The sequence below is a fragment of the Bacillus rossius genome, chromosome 3 (assembly GCF_032445375.1).
Source record: "Bacillus rossius redtenbacheri isolate Brsri chromosome 3, Brsri_v3, whole genome shotgun sequence".
Taxonomy (NCBI): domain Eukaryota; kingdom Metazoa; phylum Arthropoda; class Insecta; order Phasmatodea; family Bacillidae; genus Bacillus; species Bacillus rossius.
The window spans coordinates 42,995,036-43,020,906 of NC_086332.1; the positions used below are offsets into that span (position 1 = coordinate 42,995,036).

Genomic DNA, 25,871 nt, shown 5'->3' on the forward strand with positions numbered 1-25,871 from the left:
CCGGCGAAACATTTTTTTATTCAAATTGATTGCTAGTGACTTTTATATTTTTTAAACAAATAATAGCAATAATTAATTTTTAAAGCGGAAATTACGCACACCTGATCATTGTAATGCCTCGACAAATTTCTTGCCGCAATGATATTGATAATTTACCAAAATTATTGTCATCCTACTCTAGTCCAGAGGCGTAGCCAGGGGTTATGGGTTCAAACCCCACCCTCCCCCTTAGCACCAAATCTTTAATTAATTTCTTATTCATCACTCAAACAAATTTCATATTAAAATTAATAAAATTTTTGCCATTACAATATTTAAATTTAAGTACCGAAAACTGCTAAAATAGCACTATTTTACCTACACCTTAAAATCCAAATTTTTCCGGGGGAGGACCCCCGGACCCCCCGCTTTAATACAGGGGGGGTCATGCTTCTTAACACCCCCCCATACACAAATCCTGGCTACGCCACTGCTCTAGTCTCATTGGCTGTTGCGTCATCCGACTCTCCCAAGCACACGACAGCCCAGTCAGCAGGCTGGGAAACACGCTGGTGGGATCCCGTGCGCACGACCGAGGGGAGACGAGCACAGGACGGGACAGGGCGGGGGCACCTTGAGGTAGAGCGCGGGCCCGTCGCCCGGGTCGTACAGCTGCAGCAGCTTGAGCAGCGTGGCCAGCACCGCGGTCTGGTGGCGGTACTTGTGGCTGAGCACCGTCAGCAGCGCGCGCAGGTCCTCGCAGCTCACGGCGCCTGCGCGACAAACGAACAACTACAACACCCGTCTCTTCGTCAACCATCTATGGAAATTAAACTGCAAATTCTCGTTCGTTCAAAATCTTAAATCTCAGAAAGTTCTTCACAGGCCGCTTTGAAATTTTGACACAACGTTGCATTCGGATATATAGATAAAAAAAATAGACACTAAAACATAGATTTTTAATATTTTCATTGCTATGGTGTGACATTGGTAATTAGGGGAGAGAGATATAGACATAGAGAGATATCTATAGAGACAGAAAGAAATATTGAGATTTACATAGAGGACAGAAAATTATAAAGAGAGAGAGAGAGAGAGAGAGAGAGAGATGCTTTGTATATGTGTACCGACTTCAAATAAATTACAAAAAATATTTATTTAGACATTGCAACTCATGTCGGAAATTAGCTAGTTAAAAAAAAAAGCTATTGTAATCAAACGTTTTAAAAACCGGCTTTTCACATAGCTTTTCCAAAAGTTGTCACCAACAAGTAAAAGTTTTGTTTGTGCGTGACTAGTGTAGCTGGTGTTGGTAGGCTACACACATAGCTAACAATATCTGGCAACATAAACTCATTTAATTCATGTACCGGCAAAACCGGCGTTACAATAGCCCTGTCGCTTCCGTCCGACATCCGTCCGTTCGTCGCTTCTTCGTCCGTCAACGTCACGCATCCAGACAAGCGATCTACAACATGACTTCATACGTCCGTCAAAATATTTTCACAAATCAGTGCTGTCAACAATCCATTTTTTTCCTCTAATATATGTTATAGATGTTTGTTCCTGTTCGTATAGCATATTTTCGGAAAAAAAATTAGAGTCGTCAATGATTTGTTTAGACGTGAGTTTTGGAAACAGCAATTTTATTATGCAAAACATCAGAATGAACAAATACTAACTCCTCAGGCAAATTCTTGTGACAAGTGACTAGTGCAACCAAACCATTGGTACTTATAATCCATCCGTCCGTATTTCAAAAGTTAAAGGTTGCCAAGCTTTTGACGGACGGGCGAATATAATTTTTTTTGGGGGTGGGGGGGGGGGGGGGGCAACCGATTGGGTGCAACGTCACGTGATCGACGGACGGAGCCGACGGGCTATTGTAATTCCAGCTTAAAACTGGCTTAAAATGAATGTTTATTTTCTACCTAAACATATTCTTTTACATCTTTGCAGCTGCACCACCGTCATTTTTATCCTGTGAGGAAGAACTAGAGCATATTTTTTCTCAGGCTTATTAACTTAGAAAATTAGCAGCGAACACAAACTTGTTTACTACTATTGTAATTTTCTACCTAGCTCACGTTTTAGGTAGGTTTGCATATTTAGAAGTTAAGTAACAATTCTCTTAGAAATATGTTGTCTAGTTCTTCCCTTAACGTGTTAAAATAACAAATACAGAAGTTAACTAACATAACCACATTTATGCTGCAAATTAAAAATAATAACGGTTTTATAAGTTATGTTGCCAAATATTTTAAGCTACAGGTATGTTTTTGTTGCCAAAGCTTGTTGATTACGAGTGGCCTAGTTGTGGTGATAAATCATCTTTGTTACATGTGTACTAACTGCACTTGTCATACACAACTTAAACTTTTACTTGTCAGTGACCACTTAAAAAAAAGTGTGAAATACCTGTTTGTGATAACATGAGATTATTATTTACAATATTGTAATGATAAGACATGCACCCTGGAAACACCTTTGTATCGCTTAAACGTCCCATGTTTCAAGATTTATTTTATTATTATTATTATGCTTGATGGGACCATTTTAAACGTGGGTAGCTATTTTGAGGCTGCACACGGACATCTCATATTACACCGATTCACCCGCATTCCAGACGTACTATAAGCTCACAACACTAGCTACATGTAATAATGCAGTATAACTGCATAGTTTTCATTGGTGGCAAAGTTAAACAACCCACTACCAATGAATGGCCAGATGAATTAACAACTACTTCCACGGGGAATCGGACAAACACTTCCGATTCTCATTCATATAATTTCCCCCCAGTTTCCAACACTTTACACTAATATTCTTGGAATAGACTGTAACCGGTGTCACCACTCGGTACCTTTTTTTTTTTTTTTTTCGAGATAAACAGCTATCCTGAGCGAGAATAAGTGATTCCGAGCACAGGCTGTTGTCTAAACGCCCAGACGGGCACACACAGACGTAACAACCAGACTCGGCATCAACACCCCTAATGCTACCCCATTGGCCACAATAATTTTAATAAATAATTTTTCACTTATTGCAGTAGTTTTTATTGTGTTTGCATTTTATTTTGTACCAAACTAATTGAAAAAAATCTCCCATTTTTCCAATAAAATTACATATGTTCTGTCCGTGACAAATTTTGTCCCAACGTGACATGAAAAATTTAGCTTTTTTTTTTATAAATGTGATAATTACGTATTTGTGTTTGTTTTTGTCATTGTACATGACCATTAGCTGTAAAAGAAAACGTATAATTTACGTAAAAATGTGCAATAAATTCACTGATATTTAAGGAAGAAACATTTCATGTTTGTAGACGAATGTCCCACCCGTAACAGAAGTATGTGTCAGGGTTTTTCCAAATACAATAATGTAGGCATTTCTTCCTGTTGGAAAGTTATTAGTATAAGATATAAATTTTAGTTATATTAAAAATATATATTGCAGTTGCTTGTTTTATATTTTAAAAAAAAACTTGTGTCAGAAATTTATCATACAACTATCCGACCCGTGACAATGAAATGCTTCGAAAACCATACGTTAATGTTGGATATAGATAGAGACCCGGATGTTTCGCGTATTCATTTAGTCGCAAGCTAGAATGCAAACCTTCACACTATCGCACTGTGTTCATGATTGGCACGCAGTTGTTTGGACACGCCCGTCTCCGACCGTGAGCCAATGATGCCCAGCTAGGAGAGAAGTAAGCGAATCAGGTAGTGCCAAATAACAAGGATAAAAATGTTCTCGCTAAGAAATCAACCAATGGGAAAGTAAACATGGGTCGAGCATACCTATAACTTTGAATTATATCCTGAGGCCAGAAGAATCCGCGAAATTTCCGGGTCTTTAGATATAGATATACTGAATAAGAGCGTAACGTCTCGTCGATATCGGGATCATTAGAGACTATGATGGACGATGAGATGAGAACTGAGCACTGAGCACTGGCAGGATGAATTTGCGGGAGAACTAATGTGCTCACGACAACGTCCGTCACTTTCCTCGTTTACGCCGGAACCGGCCACTTGAATTGACTTGACTACCGCAGCCCTCGTTCATTGCTTATCGAGTTTGCAAAAGACCAATCAACAACCTTCACAGCAATGGGAAGCATAAAAAATAAAAAAAACCGACCTGTCTTCATCTTTACTCGCTGGAGTAAAGCGGCGAGTAAGCGAGTCAGTGAATTTACAGTGGGCGAGTTGGTTAGTAAGCGAGTGCGAATTCGTAAGTATTTAAATCGTTCAATTTTATCGAGGCTTAAATGACAAAACGGTTGAGATATTTCTTATTTTTAATAATTATATTCGAAAATTGTCGATAAATAATAATTAACCGACACTGAACATCTGTTAGCCGCAGGCCGTCTCATAAAGCCATCTGGCAGAGTAATAAGAGTACATTCTGTTCCAGATAACGGGTCACTTGGACAGGTTCTTCAGCGAATATACCTAATATTGCAGTTTAAGATTGTGAGATAATAAACAAAACACAGATGCAAATGCAATCAGAACAAATACTCACGTATCTGTAATTAATGCGGTAATTGTATAAGAATGTTTAGCTGTCAGAGTTTCCTGTCAACAATGCGACACTTCCTGAACGGAGTGCACTGTTAAAAAAAAAGTTTGTACTTTTACAAGGATAGTCCATGGAAACTCAGTTGCCAAAGATATCACTTATAAAATTGCAAGGCAGAGTCTGGTACCATTTGCAGTTTTACACAGTTCTACCTTGCAGATTTGCAAGTGATATCGCTGGCAACTGGATTTACGAAGGATTTTCCTTGTAAAAAGTACAAACATTTTCTACAGTGTGCGCTACTGGCGAGCTTGGGTCGTCGCAGGTCACAGACCTCAGGGCTGAGGGCTAAGGGCTCAGGGCCCAGGCCTCATCTGCAGAAACACACGTTCCTCGCAGCTGTGCACGCGATGAGTGCCACAAGCCTCTTTGTACGCTCGCGGTGTGGATTACTTCTGGAACACTTGTTCATTTCTCTAGACTCCGTTCTATTGGCTAGGGCCCTCTGAACATCGGAACAGTACAAATATTGGCGCTAAAAACAAATAACGGTTATTTTTGACGTAATAGTAATTCTTCTACAATAAAATTAATTTAGGATTAGTGATTCTAAGTTCTTAGTAAATATAAAAATTAGGAACATTCACTTTTTTTAAGTATACTTATAGACGCGTGATTTATATTATATGGGTATATTTAAATACCAAAACCTATGTCCATATGTAAGTTGAATTACGTACTAAGACTTAGCATTGATGACATGTTGCAAATGTACAATTCCAAGGTAAGAGCAATGTGATGATGCATTTTCTTAACATTAATGGTTCAAAACAAATATAAAGAATTTACTTTTTTCTCACAATTAAAGTGACTGTTTTGAACTTTGATAGGCCTACGTACTTCCTTCAATAAAGTGCAAGACATCACTTAAAAGCTCCATGATTGGACACTCCGTACAGACTAACATCCAGATGGGCCTAACTTTATTGTTATCAAAGCCGAATTAATATAAGGGGTGAGTTTAGGCGGTTTAAAACCTTCTCGTAGAAGAGCAGTTATTCTAACCGTTGAAGTGCAACGCTTCAAATATTTTCAGTTACGTTCTGCCAAGTTTAGAAACAAAAAGTTTACCTCGTCATTTGTAAATAAAAAATAACTGATGACATCTAGCAGTGTGTGATGAAGGCTTTTTTTTTCTCACCAAACCACAGCTATAGCTTTGGAGTTTTGTTGAAGCCAACTGGCCGTGGCGTAGTGTAAATATTACGTTATCTACAGTCGTCCGCGTGAAATTATTAGTTAATTAATCCTAGCGCGGCAGTTGCGTACTGAGTCTGTTTATTATAACTTACACTAGAGCGAAATTCAAATTAAATTATTTTATCTGTGCTTTTACATTATAACAAATTCTATAAATAACTGAAACTGATAAATCAAGACGTTTTGCAAACTTCCTCTAAAACCAACCTGTATATGCGGCTAAGGTTATTGCATTAACCATGGGCGCACGTTTCTAAGTATTGTCCTTTCCTTCCATGCGCGTTTTCGTTGCAACAATACAGTAGGTACTACATTTGTTTTTAATGCTAAGCACCATCCTAGCGCCTCTGTTTATTTATACATTATGTTTTTTTTTTAAGTTTTTTCACCTGACTACATTGAATCATATTGTTGTGGTAACTATGTGAGCCATGCTTTTATGAAGACCGTGTCAAATTTTGTAATTTTTTCGTTTACAACAAAAAGAGTTGGAAAAAAATATTTTTTATTACGTAAGTGTGTGTGTAATCATTAGATGTAAAGCGCTAGTTGCACTTATTGTATATATGCGAGAAACTTTCCGAGTTGTTAATGTTACATACATATAACAATTTTATTAGCTATTAACTTCAAAACAGCGATATATAAATTTTAAATTCATAAAAATTGTAGGACACCAACAATGCACAGGCCACTTAAACTAAGATTACTTCATCTAAAATAATTTGCAAGCTAAGAACAAACATTTACGCATGAAACATAACTCACGATGCGCAAGTCCGATTCGCAAACAATAGCAAAAAAAATAAACACTTGGAACCAATGTTTGTATCTGCTGCATCAGCTCATTGCGTAAAATAACTCAAACAGTTAACGTATACCATGGAATAAGCGACGGTTGAATTAATTGACATTCAGTTTTTTTTTGCATTTCAAAATTTGTCTTACAGCTGATTTTTCCACCTTGAAATTCTGCCATAGAAACAATTTCTTAGAATTATTATTAAAACTGTTTTTAAATTTAAAAAAAATACATGGCTTACATGGTTATGAAATAAATTTTCTGATGTCTTTGGTCATGTGCCTTTGTTGAGACAGAGGGAGAATTTGAGTTAACCAAGTTTTATGAAGGTACTGAAAGTACCAAAAGAATTAAACACAATAAGAAAATGAGTAAAATAAATCTTAAAATACGTATCAGTTAACTAATTATGCATAGTTAGATTATTCATGTTATAATTAGGCTTGTAAATAAAATAACATAAGGCATGATATAATAACAGAAAAAAATATTCCGTTCTCTTGAATGGAATCACACTTGAATTTAAAAAATAAAAAAAAGAGAACGATGTTTGAATGTAGTGTGGGTTTCTAAGATTGTGTAACAAAGTAATTTCCAGAGAAAATATTATGTATTTCTAATAAATCTAGTCGTTAGTTTTGGATAGATAACCAAAGAATTAATATAACACTTGAGCTTATCTGTTTACAGTAACAACCATCATATGGCATATTTGACTCTAACTTTCCAGGAATCGCTTGAAACTATTAGGTATTTTATAAAATGGCATAAAAGAGCTTACTTTTATATCACAAAAATTTAAACAATAGAACTACAAGCAACAATACCGTATTTGAACAATCATAAGTTAGAAATTGTGTCAAAACCGAAGTTTTAATTAATTGTAACTAACATTTAATTTATAAAAACTTAATGTTTAAAAAACCCCACTAATTTAGAATTTTGTAATCTAAAATAACTCTAAAATACACATATTTTTTAAAATCAAATATTATAAAAAAGGTAAATATTAGGCTACATCATGATCAGTACAATAGTGAACTATGTATTTTATACTATAAAATTTTGTTAACATAAACTTTAAAATTAATTTTCAAAACTGAAAAATTTAGATCAATGTATTTTAAATATGTTTTAAAATAAAAAATACCGGAACCAGTTTTAAAACTGTTAACTTTCCTATTAATAACAGTCAAGCGAAACCCTACTGAACAAATTTGAATGAGAACTTTAAAATTTATGAAGCTATGTATCTTACAGGATTAGTGTCCAGAAAAGCTTTTGTAAATGCATGCTTAAATAGTCAAGAATAAAATTGACCTGTAAAGGGTCAGACTTCATTTAAAACATGTTTGCCAGATATAACTTCTTCAATTACATTTAAATATTAGTGTCAAATAAAATAATAATTCAAAAAGTTATATTACTAACCTAAGTTTGTTGTCCCATTCATTTTCTTTGTAACTTTTTACACGTCCAGAGTTATTCTTCAAAACTCACGCAGCTGTATTCGATCCTAACTTACAAAGCACATTCCTTTTAAACATTTAAAGTTTTCGTTTTCAACAAGTTAAAGAGAACTCAAGCTTGCGGCTTGTGTCTGTATTGTCGTCGCAAACAACATTTTTACACATAAAAAAATTAACGAATTCAATAGCCATAAAAAAGAAGGAAAAAACAATCACAGAAACTCATCAACTAAGTTTTAAAAGTTTAACATTTTTTCTGTTTAGAACATATAGTGCTGGTAGAATTAACCTCTGTTTTAGTTTAGAGCACGTCATAACTGTAACCAAACTGTAACAATGCGACTGTAAATAGGATATTATTTATACCAAATACTGTGTACCAACTGCAAACATGGCTGAAATTATTTGGCTCAGTTCAGCCAACTGTTGATGTAGCTTTTGTTATTCACTGTAAAGCTAGGTATCGGATGGAAATCTTGTTAATTAAAGTATATCAACGTGTATTTTAGGGAATATAATAATTTTTTTTCTGGAAATGCCCACAAAACAAGTTATGCAAGTGATGCAAATTAGTGAGTGTTGCGGTAGCAAACCCATTGAGCAAGCATGCGGTTCGCGGCCATAGATTTGTAATGGGCAAAGGAATGAAAATTAATGTTTTCTGGTCAAGAAGCCAACATTGGCTTGCGATTTGTCGTTTGAACCGTCAAAATCAGCAGTTGTAAACAATCATACGAGCGTTTGGTTACATATTCACTGCCCAACAGAACACGAGTTTGTTGAAGTTAATAAATTACAAGTTGCATTTTGACATAATAAAATAATAATTGAATGTGCTATTAGCGAGTAAATAGACATTGTACATAATGTAATCTTGTCCCTGAATTGAATGTGCTATTAGCGACAATTCAAGTAAAAAGTAATAGACATTGTACATAATGTAATCTTGTCCCTGAACTACTCAAAAGCGAGTTCTTTGTTAGAAGATACTGAAAATGATTATTGTACGTTTTGAAATCAAGATGGTGTCCAAAACGTCCATTGGACTTAATTACAGCTAAATTTCTTTACTTTGGGACTTGGAAAGTGAATTTGTACGGCTTTTAACCTACACATAAGACGTTTGATTATCAAGTCACCGAAAAATTCAGAAATCTTAGTTACCTATATTCATATCAAAATAAACTTGTCTGTTTTTAAAGAAACCTTTAATACATGAAAGGGACTACTTTGAATGGTCAAAGTGATCCGGGTTCGATTCCTGGTGGGAAGCATGATGGACTTTGTTGTGTGCCAGTTGATTTCCTCGTAGGGGTGCTCCCCAAAATAGATTCCTTCAATTCCCCATTCTTATTTCATCCCGCCTCATCGTCATGCCTCTAGTGACCGTTATGTTCCCGAGACATTAAGCCCATTTATTATTTCGTTTATGATTCATGAGTACCAGATCTGGCCTTTGTATAATATATATTGTATATCAACAAACGATAAAGCATCAGAATACAAGGGAGAGAACTATTAACATGTAGGTATGCATTATGCACCGTAAACTGGCTATTTTTTTCAATAAGTGTCTGATTGAGTGCGAGAAACTTTAAACTCTAAAGAAGCAAAATCCTCCACCCCTTAAATATTTTGTGACAAGGAAAAATATAAGATTTTTTTTACAGGACTGACTTGCAGAACTATAAAAACTCACATTCACAACATAAATAATCAGAGGGAAAAAAATAAGAATACTGGGTTGGAAAATCACATGTAATACTTTTAAGAACTCTTATTTGTATGAATAAATTGTTAATATCTGGTTAAAAAAAACACTAAAACTTGTTTATATTTTCATAAGGAAAAATTAATTATATTATATTTAAAAAAAATAGTTGTGCATTCTAAGTGTCAGAAGCAATCTTTTGGCTGATAAAGTACAAGTTTTAAGGTAAATGCATAGGGCTATAAGTCGCACAGTTATGTACAGAGGAGTTTTAAGGCCGGTTGTACGCTGAAGAATCAGAGCTTATGAAACAATTTTCATTAAATTAATTTTATGAAATTAATTTAATGAAATTTGTTTCATGTTTTCCGCACACCAATTAAACTATATATTTTTTTTTAATTAAACAATGACGTCCAACAAAGAAGAGGGAGTGCTAATGCTGTGATGGTGGCTGTTAAATAAAAAAATCATTTTTGGGTTCATCCACTTATTCCTGATAAACAGCACAGTAGTTACAAGCTCCAAGTGTTTACATAATGTCTCAGATACAAAACCATGAACTCCTTTCGACATCGTCACCAAATAATGAAGGAACCAAATACCCACCATATAGCCTAATAATATCAATGATTCCAATTGCTACTTGAACTTTCCATACAAAACTGAAAAAAACTATATTGCACGGAAACATAATAACACGTGTCATGAACCCTTGGTTGCACATCTATATATAATTTTGGATTCTAGAAATTAAAAATGCATACATATTTGGATTCGTCATTGAATGGTTTCATGAAATGAAAGTTCCACGTTTCACTAAACTGATTCCATTAAAAAATTTATTCAGTACTAGGCAACGAGAACTCGAAGATATTAGTGGGCTCCGAAACTCTGAATATCTGATTCAACGTTACAACGCATCCTTTGGCTGCAACACCTCACAGTAGCACAGTCAGGTGCAAGTGGGGTTGATGATAGGCGTCTGCGAATATCGATTTTTTTCTCTCTCATTAGATACGAATATCAAACCGAATATCACAAAATCACGAATATAGAATATTTTTCTAATCAATTTTTAATACACAGTGAAAAATTTTTTCCTTTACACTTCATAAGGAGTCCAAGAAATATTTATCAAAACCATGATAAAACAAAAACAAAAAAAAAAACCTTTCTGCACAGCCTATAGGCGCCTGTTATTATGGTTCGTATCAACAACAATTGTTTCAACCAAAGTTTTTGGATAACGTTAGGGGTTTTGTAACAAATTATAATGTATTTGATAGTACCTATATCTATTAAAAAGGTAATGACTTTTTTGTCTTTTTACTCTTTTTATTCCTTCCTCCTGCAATAATGGTATGTTTTGTAAAATTAACATTAAACAATATTTAAAAAGTTCAATAAGTAATTGTTTCAAACAAAAGTTTTAGATAAAAACTATAAGATTTACAAACAATTAGAACGGATTCGGTGGATGTCTTACTGAAGTAGTTTAAAAATTATTTTTTACCCGTCTTCATCCAACCTTCGTAACAATGGTTAGTTATATCAAAAATTGTTTCAGACGAAAGTTTTAGACAATATTTATAAGGTTTACGAACAATTCGGACGTATTTGACAGTACTCAGTAAAGATTTTTTTAAAATTTTTTTATTCTACCCTTTTTTTAAACCCCTTGCAGCAATGGTTTGTCTAATCAAAATTTGTTTCAGACAATAGTTTTAGATAAAAAATTCTATAATTTACAATCAATCCGAACGGATTCGATGGTGTCCCTTCGAAGGGAGTTATGATTATTCCCCTCCTACCCATGATTTCCCTTGCAGTTATGGTTGGCCCTATAAAAATGTATTTAAACAAAATTTTATGGTATGACGCCTACAAGTTATAATACGTTCAAACGGATGCGATATTCGTAATATTATGGGAGTTTTAACGACTTTTTTTTGTTTTTCAAAAAAAACCTTCCCCATTTCTACCCCTTTAGTCGGATATTGTCCGTTAACGAACTCGACTGACAATTTCCATTACTGTATTTTATGTATCAGTTTGGAAGTAATTTGTAAAAAATTGCGGCAGTTATCATGTTTAATATATATATGTATGTATATATATATATATGTATGTGTGTGTGTGTGTGTGTGTGTATATATAGAGTTGACAGTGGTTTTGTAGTTTATGGACCATGAAACGAAAAAATATATATAAAAATTCCGTTAGTTGCACCATAGTAACGGCTACAATAGGTAGTACCTATTTATTTGAATTACAAAGGGGTGTAATGTAAAGGAAATTAAAAAAAAAACACAGGCATTACATTAATTAAACCAATAAATTTTTATTTTGAAAATTGTTTTGTTGATATGGTTACATACATAAAATATATTTTTAATAATAAAAATAAAACAATATTTGGATTATGTTGCAGTACAAAACTAAATTTTTCAATAAATCATCTTAGCGTCAAACATGTTAATTTTTTTTCTTCGAATAATTTTTTTTTGTGAATGTATCTGACATGGTAACAAATAGTTCGAAAAGAAAAAAAAAATTTGAAAACTCGAATCTAATATCAAAATATTCATGATCATCGAATATCTGACCATGCACGAATATAGAAAGTTTTTTTCGAGTACATACTCACAGACCTCTAGCGGGCGAATAGTTAACAAGGATGGACAGTCGCGTTGCGTCACGAGGCTAGCGGCTGAGCCTTGCTCATCCCTCCCGGCTCTCGCAAACCATCGGCCACAGCAGCTGCCGCGCACTTGCGGACGACACAGCAATCACCTGCCAGGGGTCACGGGGTCACCTGCTCTCGGCGGCCGGCCCTGTCAGGGGTGCGTTGGTGTTGGTGGGGCGGGATGATAAGTGCCACGCTCGCTGGTTCTTCTGGCGCGGCGTCGCCTCTAAGCGCAAGGCTGCCATGTTGGCGCGTAGTCTCCTCACCGTGCATACGGCAACTGTGATATTCGAACCGTGACCATAAAACTTTAGGGCCTAGAGATGAAGATAATAAATGCGTATTGCAAGTCCCTTGAATGCTTTCAAGAATCTCTACCAGTTGTTCAGTTAATTTTTATTTATTTCTGTTTGCCCGGTGTCCTGTCAAAAAAAAAAAAAACAACACTGACATTAATGGCGTAAAGGAAAATAAAATTTGTATTATCTTGTAACTTAATGTACTTGGCACTAATTATTTCAATTCATTATTTCGTATTAGAAAAATAAACTTTCAAAAATTTTAATGCTATGTATAATGATGTGATTATACCGGAAATTTGATATTAAGTATATTTATAAAACTGACCCAATGATAATTCATTGGGATGGAATATCAAAAATATCCTAAAATAAATTAGCAAAACCCTCGTCGAAATTTAAGTTCCAGGTTGAGTTAAAAATGTTTGATAGTGTAATATTTTTTTTAAACTTTCCGGGGGAAGACTTCCAAAAAAAAATAGCACAGGGCCCCGCAAAGTCTTCGTGTCTATTGCTTCGTTTCTAAAATTTATTTTGCAAACACGCGTTTTTAGCCATTTTTACTCTCGTAACAATACAGCTTAAAGTTTATGTATATAATATATATTTATATATACATATAAATTTTGAGTTGACGATGGTTTTTGGGGTCTATAGACCATGAAACGAAAAACCATATAAAAATTTTCCGGATGTTGCACCATGATAACGGCTAAAATAGGTAGTATATATTTGAAATCTACCTAAAAGCGAGCGAGACTTCCAGTACTCGCCAGTGATATGTAACCTTATAACCTCTGTAACGTGCAAATTCATGTGTTCTCATTTTGTTCATGTTGCGAATTATAATACGAAACTCGGACACTAAATTTAAAGTAGAAAACTTTAAAACAATGCCTGGCGAGATAAATATACTGATCAATAAAATATTCGCTTTTCAAGAACATACCAAAATTTCTAGAAGCGAATCACAAACTTAATTTTGCGCACGCCACTAGAATTCGCTGCCTGAATCGTAAATGTTGCTTGCCACCATCACCCGCAGATGGAAGCACGAAACCCTGAAAATATCCTAAACCCCGGCTTGGGACCTGGTTCTGACTATTAATTTTATTAAATTACAGTGTATCTGGTTAAAATTCACAAAAACTTAATATTTTACATTTTTCGCACAAGTTAGAAGTTGTACTTGTATGGCATTACTAAAATATTAACCTGAAACATTTTAAAATACATATTATAAATATAAGTATTTATATTTGTATATTTGTTTTCGCTTAAAAGACTGAAACACGACAGTAAATAATTACTTCACACAAACAACCTTATTAAGCTGTTTTAACATTTTATTATATAATATTATAATGTTATTAAAAATGTTTTAAAAATTATTTTTCAATGACGAGATTCAAACCACATCCCTTGAGGATGTTTTCGAGCCCGTTGGCATATTTCAATTTATAACCGTTGTAATTCTAGTTTTATTAGGTATTTTAAAATATGAGATTACTTATTACTATGACTATTTTAGTTTGCCAAATATATTCCGGAGTAATTTCATTACCATAAGGTTTCATAGGGCACACCAATACGTTGGTGTGTTTACGAAGGTGACTATATACGGGTTTATGATGCTACAAGTGGGTTCGCCATCATTATGACACATTTACGTTCATTCGACTTCTGTTCCATTTTCACGAAATTACTCCTAGTAAATGTATACCGAGAGCTAAGATGTTAACGCATCATAAAAAAAGGGGGGAGGGGGAATGCCAGGCTGTCACGCGCATTAGAAGTGAAACTTCACACTTCAGTAATCCACTTAAACGAAAAAAAAAAAATTCAATAATATACATTGAGTGATAAAACTAAAAATTGAAGTACACTGGAGATTCGCAATTGTAACAAACATGGAGAAGAAATACCCGTAAGGAGTCTTACATATGTCTGACTCTACCGCGTTGATTTCCCCTCCCACTCTTCTCTCCGGAATCTTTTGCCTCGATTTCCCCTACCGGCTGTCAAGATGCGTCACTTCGAGATGCACGGATGTGGATTATTCGAGAGTCTGACTCGGGGCCGGTGAACGGTGTGTGTTTCCCTCCGGCGGCGATAATCCCCCCCGTCGCGGGAGGGTATATAGGGCCGGCGGGGGCGGGTGCCATGACTGTTCCGCCATGGAGAGCCCGCCCGTGCCGCTGCTGCTGCTGCTGGCACTGCTGGCACCGGCCCTGTGCGTGCCTGCCGCCTCAGGTAACATCTCCTCTCGCTGGCCCCGCGCAGCGCCTCGTCCGCGGCCCGTCCTGCAGTGGCACGGAGACGGAGACGGATCTCCCGGAACGTTTCACTATCGCGTCTCTGCTGCTTCCGCAATGCACGGAAACGTAACAAACAGCAACCAATGAGCTTGCCTTTCAAGATTACGAAATATTTCTTAAAAAAAAAAAAAAAATTGTTTGTCTGTAAAGTCGGTTTACGGACGATAGTTTTACGTGACAACGTCACAACAAAACATTGATGAAATGATTGCATTCTTTTATGAATAAAATTGAATCATTTTATTGAAATATCAATATTTTGTATGGATACAAAGAAGGAGTGAAATGAAATCTACAATTTAATTGATAAATTCACTTTTATTTGCACTCATTAATTCAAATATGTTTATTACTTTAACGAAGAGATTATTTTAACTATAACTTTTATACATGTTTGCTATTTAACATCTTCCAATCTGTGTTATTCTGTTAAGGATAGGACGATGATAGGAAAAGTAGGAAACGAATAGGAGTGTTTCAAATATAATGTGCCTCGAAAAAGTCAATTCGATGGTTGTTCCGATCGAGTGGAAGAGAGATAGATGCGGCGCAAGCATACAATGAGCGTAACGGGACACATCGTAACAGGACACTTTTTCTTGCGTGCAGCCGGCGTTCAGCGATTTATTAGACGTTGTCACGTCAATAAAAAAAATAATGCTTCGAAACCACAGAACGGGCAGAATAGTACACTAGATATTCTTGTACTTGAAACAATTTTTGAACTATTTCTGAAGTCATTGGTATATACTATTTAATTTTTCTTGGGGATGATTACTACTGTAATAATACTGTTCATAAACATATATTTTTTTTCTTAAACTTCTTAGGCTCGTCCTACAATGACACGGAAACGGAGGCCGATCTCACGGAACAGAGTGTCTACAGCAGCACACAAACGGAGACCGACCCGTACGGATTAGCTCGGCAATGCTGAGCTCTTCCGTTTACGTAGCTCCGTGCGACTAATAGAAGCCGAGTACTTAACTGCGGTGGTAGCCATGTTTGTTTATGTTTTAAATACGTTAAAAATTGTTTGAAGGAAAAGCATATCTAGTGTTCGATTTTAATTTGGGGGTTATATCTATTATATTAGTAGGTATATTCTGTCCGTGATATGGTCTTGGAGCATAATATATTTTTTAATAAAATTAATATATCGTAACCATGAAATGCAATATCATTGGTTGCCATTTTTACGTTTCCGTGTGGAAGCAGCAGACACGATAGTGAAATGTTTCGGGAGATCCTTCCCCGTTTACGTGATCCGTCTCAGGTTCCGTGTCATTGTAGAACGGGCCTTGATAGGCGATCTATACTTAAACAGAGACCACTTTTCTATATTAAAAGATACAAAAAATTTCCAAAAACAGTTTAAATCAGTGGCGTCCATGTGATTCAAACGCTTATCTTAAAGGGTGTAGGCAGAAGTGGTATAGCTAAGCAGCAAATTATCTTTACATTTTCACTAAAACGATAGCGCCACAAACATCTTAAAGGCCACAAGGGTGCATGAAAGGCTATGTGAACGAATCTGTAAGCATCCTTGCAACTATTCGGAATGTCAACAAAGTGACTGACATCCTTTAAGACGAACTTCTCAGTGATCCTTTAGGCTAAAGAGTCCTTTAAGGATGTATTCGGAAACAGCTTTTAAGTAGGATTTTCCCGCGACAACTGACCAGCAGCCTGTAAACACTATTTTTCAAATCATTCGTGAATTATTTCCCCCCCCCCCCCCCTATAATTAGCTGTGATACTTTATCCTGAAACATGTTCACACAGTGTTTTTTTCAAGTGAATATTAAATATGAAGTAAGCATATTTCTCTCAAATATGTTGAGTGATTAAAAAAACTTGCAAGCATTGATGGCTGTTGTATGTCTGGTGTGTAAAAGTAAAATCCACCGTAAACACTTTTAAATCAATCGGTTATCTTTGTTGTCATACACTTAAAAATCGCATGTTCACTTTGAGGAATTAGCCCGATATTTTGTCGTTGCATCGCATCATAGGAGTCGCGCCGTCCCGATAGTGTGATTCCAGCATTATTGTAAGTAATGTTATTTTTTCAATTGTGAATCATAAATTATTTTGCTTTTAATATTAAGTGTTTATACGCATTATTTTAAGTAAATTAAAACCTTATTTAATTGTCTTGTAAACTATTATTTTTTACTAAAAAAAATACTTATTTTATGGTGTTTATGAACTTTAAGAAAAACTTTTTTATGTCAATCCTAGAATGTTCTGAAAGCACGAAATCATGTGGTACACCAATAATTTTATAATGACCGTTCGTATGTATTCTTCATCTTAAAAGTATTTATTTTAAGTACATCTTTTACAAATCAATAAAAATGACGTTTTTTTTTAAATTCTAAAACTAAGCTATTTACGTCTATAGTTTCAGGAAAGCCTAATTTTTATTGATTTATAAGGGAATAGCAGAACCCGGCAAACGTTGTCCTGCCAGTGTTTATTTATTCACCTCTATATACCTAAAATAGATAGTTTTTATGTAATATAGACTCAATAAAGCTTTTCATTTGAAAAGGTATTCCATTTTAAACTCACTCACCAAATAATAATCATAGTCACAATTACTATTAGTTGTTATTGAATATAAAGGACAGTTAAAATCACAATATACCAATTTTTACGGCGATCAAATGAAAGTGATAGTAGTTAATGCGCTGCAGCGCCATCTAGCGGCGATTTACAAAAAAAAAAAAAGAATAACATAAATCCTTCTCTACGAAAAAACACTTCGATTTGCCAATTTTCATGGCGATTGGTCAAAGGGTGTCGGAGTTTATCGATGTCCTACATACTTACCAACATCCTATTTTATGTATATAGACATACTAAAAATAAATATATTTAATACGAAGGCTACTGTATATATCATAATTACATGCTTTAATGATATATGATCATTTAAACCATTTAATTATAACTTATTTTAATAGAATAAACTCTTTTATAAATATTTTAATATATTTGGATAATGAATTTATTAAAAATGTTGTTCAAAAACCTAATATATTGAAAGCAAAATAAATGTGTATACTACTTCCTTAGGGTGGTGTCTCACACACGATGTTGATTTTTTGATATTTTTTTTCGTATTTGTTTAAATTTAACATTTTACCTAGTTTGCATTTGTTATTTAGATTTTCACATATATTTTTAAAGCGTTATATAATGGGTTTAAAAAGGTGCGCAAGTGCTTAGTTGGCATCACTTGTGCGCCTTATAACACCATTTATATAACTCTTAGGAAATAACTGTGAAAAAATAGGTATATTTGTGACAGAACAACAAATGCAAACTAGGTATGGTGGAAAATTTATATAAATAGCCCTTATCTAATAATAATGACGAGAAAATGAAGAAAAAAAAATGGCTGCACGTACTTCTGTACGCGCGTTAGAAGTTATACTTACGTGGTGTAGTAAAAACTGAACTTTAATTTTGCATGACAATTATTAATATAATCAAAATAATAAAAGTACTGGAGTGATATAAATACAGCTGGTAAAGTATAAATAAAATCAAATTTAAAAAAATAAATACTCAGTATTCAATATAAGGTAATTTAAACACGTGTATTAAAATAATTATTTAATTTAGTAAAATAATCGAGATGAATTTTAATTAATAATGAAAATCAATAAATAGGCCGAATTTTTATTCTAATATATTAATATTAATTTTTTTAAATTCAATAATAATGTAATAGTTAATAACTGATAATGCAAATAAATTATACATAAGGGAAAATAACCTCTCTTATATAAATAAATTTAAAACACAATTTATATTACTAATACCTGTATTCACAATAAAAAAAATGTTTTTAATTATAAGGCACAGCATTCTATAACAGTCACTAAGGTATATGATTTAAAAACACATATAGAATTTTTATTTGTACCTTTTTTCTTTTAAATTTTTGTTCCATATTGCACGCGCATCGTAAAAATTAATTCTGACCATTTTTTTATAACGCGTCTAAAGACTTATAACCTAACTTAACTAATATAAATACAATTGAAAAAGTTTACAGACACAATTCCTATCACTAATATTGACAATAAATAAATCACTAAAGTATAAGATTTAAAAGCACATGATTTTTATTTGTATACAGCCCTTTATTCTTCCATCCTGTGAAAATTTCGTTGAATGTTGCGCGCGCATCGTAAAAATTCACCCTCGTCAGTTTTTCATAACGCGCCTAAAGAAGTATAACTTCAAAAATCAACATGGCGTGTGCCATCCCGCCTTAAGAACGCGGATACGGCCATCCTCATTACCTTGGTTTCCTGGAAATCACTCCAGGCGAATGCTAGGGTGGTTCCTTGCTACACGCTATGACCGATTCCAACCCCAGTTGCCTTGCAACGAGTTCCTGAGTACCACATTCCAGTTAATCCATAATTGAGATCAGTGACGGGCGCGCGGATGGAGGGCGGAGGATATTGGGTGATGTCCCCCTCCCCTCAACTCAAAAAAATAAAGTAATGAAAAAATTTGTGATATTTCAGTGAAGGCGGTATGCTATTTTAGGCGATGCAGTTTGAGCAGTTACAACACCTGAAACAACAAGCTATACAGGAAGTGACTAATGTTGTGATTGATATTATAACTGTCCGCACCCCTTGTGTTGACATGTTTTGAATACACTATTTATAATATTATTTATTTTTATATTTATTTAAAATACTCTCTCCCCTAAACAATTCCTGTATCCGCCACTGATTGAGATTATACTTGTCTGGTAGTCAGTTACATAGGAGGAAACCCAAAAGACTGAAAACATATCCTCTTGAAAAAATGCCTTCTCCTTTGATTAGCTCCATATGTAAACTGCTAAGACGACGTTAAGATCACTATGGACCCTCAAAAGAAGAGTTTGACTACTTACATGCGGTAAGGATGTTAAGGATTATGGGACCTCCAAGATTATAATGGGCTCCGAACCACTTAAGTTACATTTTCAAGCCGTGACATGTTATTTAACTACTTAGCTTTTTCCCAGAAAGTGTTGGGAACCAAAATATCCTATTATTTGGGTGCATTATTGCACGACTTATAGAAACTCTCAGTTTAATTTTGTAAATAATTTATTGAATTTTCTTTGAAAATGCGAGTTTTTGTCTAAATACGATTTTAAAATATGTTAACAATTTAGTCATGCAGTGCAGGATTAATTGTTACTAGACCTAAATATTGCATGTGTGAGACTTGAGCTTGAATTATTATTTGATTATGAAGCACTGATGATCTCAATAAAATCCTTAAATATAATGTAAGATAAAGTATCTATGTTAATTATAAATTCTTTTTATTTTACTGGGCAACATAATTCTTTAAAAGTTGTGAATCATAATTCATTTTAGCATAATTATTGTATTTTGGTATTTAACGGGTAAATATTAATAAGAGAATGTATTTTTTTTTTTAATAGATGTGAGAAGAGCAATATCATCTAGTCCAGATGGCATCAATCCTGCAGGCAGTCCTTATAACCCCATGAATCCATTCCTATCGCTGAAGCCTTTCCTGCCATCTAAGCCTACCTTCTTTCCACCTGTTGTGGACCCCAACTACTTTATCGGGCAGAAGGCTGCTCTCCTGAATGGGCTGTTCTCGTCTAAAACTGCAGGACTCGTCCCCGGAAAAACTCCAGCGACATATGAAACAAAGCGAACTTTACCCGCTGCAGGCTTCAGTCCAATGGCTTTTGGCCCAGATGTGTTCATCAGTAAGAAGACTGCATTTTTAAACCAGCTTTTCAAGCAGCTTGCTACCCCACCACCAGACGCTGCCGAGGACACAAGTCAAGACCTACCAACTACAGCCGATCCAAACATTGCCACGTACAATAAAATTGCATTGTTGAACATTCTTCTAAAACAGCTCGCGTCTCCAACTCCCAGCGCGAATTCAGCTGCTAAACGAGCTGTTTCCACGGATGCCACTGCAGATATGCTGAGTAATCTGTTCTTGAATAACGACGCCTCTCCTAGTGACAGTGAAGGCAGCTTCCCTGAAAAGCCTGTGTCCTGGTCGTCGTTTGCAGCAGCTAAATCCCCTGTGGCAAAACCAACTATAGTCCCGCCCGGTTTTTGGTCAGCATTCATCAAACCTGCTCCTCCAGTGAAGCCCACAATTGTACCGCCTAGCTTCTGGTTTCCAGCTGTACAACCAGTGAGCACCACGATGAAACCAACCATAGTCCCGCCCAGTTTTTGGCTTCCTTTTGCTCCCGGCTCTGCAAACACAAGTACCGCCTTGCCTGTGGATCCTTCTGTTTTCATGAGCAAGAAGGCAAAGTTCCTGCAAACATTATTCAGCACTCTGCAGACCACGCCCGCACCACCAGCAGATCCTGTAGATGTTTACTCCGAGAAGGTGAATGAATTCCTTGATAAGTTGTTCTCATCTCTGCAAGTGGAACAGCCCAGCGGTGTGGCACGCAGAAGTGCTCTTCCCGTAACTTCTACTGACCCTGTATCTTCGCTGGTGGAAGCGAAGAGCAAAATAGTCAGCTCCATCATAGCAGAAATGACGAGCGTGAAGAACAGCATGCTGGACACTGTCGACGACATCGTGAAGAAGCAAAAGGAGGTCGTGACGGCAGCTTCTAGCTTTGTCCCAGGCAAGAAACCATTCGCCTCGCCATACGCTGGAATGTGGGGCGGGGCAGCTGCTATGGGTAAGCCCACGCCCGATCCGACAGCCCCGCTGAAACAGAAGCTCAAGTTCTTGGACCAGTTATTTGACAGCCTGGCTAAGATGGAGAAGGATGTGACGGATTCGGTAAACAAGGTGGTTAGCAAGCAACCCACCAACCCAACCCCATCCACCGACAGTATCCTTCTGGCCTTACTGAAGGATCGAGTGCAGGGGATGGCCAATTCAACCAGCATTGGAGGTAGCGAGGAGAAGAAGGGGTTACAAGAGGAACTGCAACGCAGGGGGATCAAAATGGCAGTGCACCAAGGCTACCAGTCTCTTCCTCCAGGAGCAGAAGAGATCCTCCAGGCTGGAGGTGGTGGAGAAGCTGATGGACAAGAAGGAGGTGGTCTCAAGCTGCAGGTTAGTCTTTCCTCACTCTTTACTTAATGATGTTGCTGACCTCTGTGGCCTAGATGGTTGCAGCATCAAATTCCGTGCATGAAGTTCTGGGTTTAAATACCGGGTACATAATAAATGGATAAGGTTTTTTATTGTAAATTAAGTTTAGTTTTCCTTGCAAGTCACTCCCCAACTATCCCATTCACCAAAAAAAGCAAGCGTGTTAATAAGTACAAGAGTTAGTAGAGTCCACAAAATTTCTCTCTGCAGACGTTTCAAGTGTTCAGAAACGAAAACTTTGTGAAAAGATAACTTCTAATTAATGGTTAAGTTGGTTCCTAAATATTTTCCCTTGTAAATATAAATCTTATTTGCTTAATTTATTTTATTATACCTATATATCTATACGCAAGCCACTATCCAAGTACTGACTACGGTATCAGAACACAGTTTGTAATATATACATGTCTTTGAAAGATTCTTGCAATGGTGAAGATTGATTTAAATCATTATTTTAGACATGCGCAATTGTTAGTTTGCACTGTATGTCATCGTATTTTCTTTATGACATACAGTTCAAACTAGCAATGGCGTATCTTCAAAATAATGGTTTTAAATAATGTAATATACCTACTATCTCCATTGATTTAATTACTCATATCATGTGTTTTGACAGTATCTACTACCAGGAACAGAAGTCCATTATATTTCAAATTAGTTGAGATGTTTATCAAGCCTCTCGAATAGATCAATGTGTTAAGCGTAAACTATATATTGAAAAAAAAAAAAAATCCCTTTCGGCACAGTCTAAGGCGTAGGTAGATTTTGAAGTACCTATTTCTTCTAGAAATATTTGGGAAACTTCTATAAAATTCTGGAACATTTTAAGAATTTAAAGTACATAACATATTTATGTAATACAATATTACAAAATGACAGATAGAACATTTTCTAATTTTCCATGCAGCAAAAATATTACGAATGATTTTAACTCAATGTATCCATCATTGTATAGCTTAGAACAAATTACATGTAATTCTAACTAAGGTAATGCTAGATTATTGCTTACTGAAACTGGAACTTGAATCATGACAGTCTGCTTTCGGGATTTGTTTCAGATCAAAGTGCCAGTATAAAGAACTCTGAACCATCATATTTCACCTAACAGCTCCAGAAAAAAAAATATGTATTTTTCGTGTGATGGTGTGCCAGAAGAGATAGGAGCTCACTGTCGTTTTCGTGAACATTCTGAAAAAAAATTCTGAAGAACTTCACAATTTGCTCACATCTTGTTGCAAAATCTGATGTTAGCAAAATCTTATCCGGAGTAATATGTGCCATATAGAGCAAATGTTCAAGTTCCATGTTTGGCGATAACCGAAGTCTAGCAAATGATAAAAGTTGAGATGATCAAGTGTAGCTGCAGGGCAATGGCTTTGTTACAGGATCTACTAGGCGCACAAGACGATGGCATCCCTCAGCACCACGGCCACCATCACAATCACAATTAGGTAGCAATTTAAATAATAAGTCTTCAACATAACGTATGTAGAAATGAGGGGCGAGTGAATGATAAAACGTTTTTTAATAATTTGTAATGTAGTTTCGATTTACAATAAATGCACAATAAAATACTCTTATCTTTTATTTTATTTCTAGATTTTTATAAATAATTTGTGAATCAAAAACCAGTCATATTTCTCACACACGAATACGAATAACTTTTATTTATGTGTATTTTTATGTTGTAATTTCATATTCTTGTTACAGTTTCTTCAACAAAACTTTATACTGATTAAAACTAAACTTAGTTAAAATTGGGTAGCTTAATAATATGTATTTGTAAAATCTAAAAACCATCGTTACACACACATATGTAAAATTTAACTACAATAAGTGCCATTTTTGGTTTTAAACAGGAAGTCTAGGATGGAAAATCGAAACATACATACTCACCAAAATATATTCATTCACTTCAATATTTTTTACTGCAACATTTACAAAAACTTAAATTAAGCAATATCCTACCCATATATGGACATAACTAATAACTTTTGTCAAATGTTTTGAACTTACTTTGATTTTTATCTCCCAATAACTGCTCAAGTTTAGCACAAATAATTAGAATACCTCCTAAAGGAATAATACTGGTACTATCCAAAAGATGGTGTTGTCGTTCTACTGTTGTTTGTCAACTGTTCATGTGGATTATTTTTATTTTATTTTAAGAATTTAGGAATACCTGGTGAATTTAATGATGTATCTATATTAATAAAACAATAATTACCCATTTGATTAAGTAATTGGAAATTTGAAGTATGGTATTTATTGAAATGTATTTCACATTTGATGTTAGTGGGCCAAGTTCTAAAATTTTTAACTAGTAATTGATAAATGTTAAGTGCACATTTTTTTAAAAATAATAAATGATAATATACCACATATTTTACCATTCATTTGCTACAAAATAAAGTTCTGTTTTGCCTTGCCATAAGTGAGATAATCATAAACAGCAGAACACTCCATACAACAGCGGCACCAGAGTGACCTGAAACGTAAGTAACAGAGGAAACTGTCGCAAGCAAAGAGGTTTCATAATTTTCGTCAGTACACTCCATGGAAGTGTCATTATTCCATGCATTCGTTGGTTTAGAAGCGGAGACTGGTCTCTTAAAACTTGTAAAAATAAAAATAAATATATGGTGCTTTTGTAAATCTTTCCCTAACGAACAGAAGACGGATGCAGCAGACAAGACTGCTGAGCAGTCTGCAGGGACCACCAAGACAGTGCTGAGTGGCCGTAATCCTGCATCAAGTGCATTGCTGTGGGTGCAACGTGCAATGCTTTGCGTGCAAGGTTACGGCCTCTGGCGGATGACATCTGGCACATAACTATCCGAATCCGCCAGCAGACGCCTCAAGTGTACCGAGCACATCCGGCAGTCCCTCAGCCCCATGTACGGTTATGGTCCTCAGTGACTGTGCGTGCCAAGATCGCACGTCGAGGCAAGGTCCAATCCCTACTTCCGGAATAACACAAATTAGTTATTTGTTATCACCGGTAAGGTGCCCAAATATTTCGGAGGCAACTTGAGATTTTGTAGATCCCGTCGCTTTAGCCTTTCTGTGCATAGCCACGAGACTTCAAAATCGTACCTTAACTTTAAACAATATTCTCGTACAATGATTTGCCGTTCTTAAATTTAGAGAAATTGTATTAGATGATAATAGTATATTAGTGCTGCCTACTGAACAATTCTGTGCCGGTTACTTCTTGTGATAATGCATTTACATTATATTTTATTTGCATTGAACTAATGCTGTATCTGGACTATGATTCAGAAAAAATAATAATTAATAAATTAATGTGTTGCTTTTGGTCAAAAGAAAAAAATCTAATAACTGTATCGGCATATATTTTATGGGCTTTGAAAATTGTAGAGGGCGAGTTGGTATTATAACGGATATTTTAAGTAAAAAATAATAATAACTTGCACAGTTAGAAGTTGAAATAACATTATCTGAGGACTCAAAATGAACTTAAAAGCTAACACACTTGAAACCTCGCAAGGAAAGCAATTTGACTACCTAGAAGATAAACATTAATTAGAAATAAAAAAGTGGTTACGGACTGGGAAAATTTGTCACTGAAGAAATGACCATCATAAAATATTGGCAGTGAAATTTTCACAGATGCAACCAATCCAGTATTTGCCAGTGAT

General features: G+C 35.2%; 2 protein-coding genes across 3 annotated transcripts in view; one reads left to right on the forward strand and one right to left on the reverse strand.

The window, feature by feature from the left end:
- Positions 1–8,383, reverse strand: part of LOC134530584 (uncharacterized) — a 31,150-nt gene extending 22,767 nt beyond the window's left edge. Inside the window, exons 1-2 of the mRNA XM_063365556.1 lie at positions 8,006–8,383; positions 613–752 (exon numbers count right to left, since the gene is read on the reverse strand). Coding sequence (XP_063221626.1) covers positions 613–752; positions 8,006–8,027 — 162 coding nt within the window. The 5' untranslated portion in view covers positions 8,028–8,383. The remainder of the gene's footprint in view (positions 1–612; positions 753–8,005) is intronic.
- A 6,410-nt stretch (positions 8,384–14,793) lies between these two features.
- On the forward strand, positions 14,794–23,781 carry LOC134530585 (uncharacterized). Of its 2 annotated transcripts, none has more exons than XM_063365558.1 (3): positions 14,794–14,995; positions 20,537–22,170; positions 23,268–23,781. In XM_063365558.1, exons 1-3 carry the CDS (start codon positions 14,920–14,922, stop codon positions 23,283–23,285), a joined length of 1,728 nt encoding a protein of 575 aa, XP_063221628.1. In that variant the 5' UTR covers positions 14,794–14,919; the 3' UTR covers positions 23,286–23,781. The 2 variants fall into 2 exon arrangements, with proteins under 2 accessions (XP_063221628.1, XP_063221627.1); XM_063365557.1 differs by having other exon boundaries at positions 23,595–23,781.
- Positions 23,782–25,871: the final 2,090 nt, after the last annotated feature.

Bases quoted from the DNA above. Each gene is read 5' to 3' on its own strand.
- LOC134530585 (XM_063365557.1), top strand. From the start codon at position 14,920: ATGGAGAGCCCGCCCGTGCCGCTGCTGCTGCTGCTGGCACTGCTGGCA. The intron at 14,996-20,536 runs GTAACATCTCCT...TTTTTTTAATAG, and splicing joins GTGCGTGCCTGCCGCCTCAG to ATGTGAGAAGAGCAATATCA. The intron at 22,171-23,594 runs GTTAGTCTTTCC...GCTTTGTTACAG, and splicing joins GAGGTGGTCTCAAGCTGCAG to GATCTACTAGGCGCACAAGA.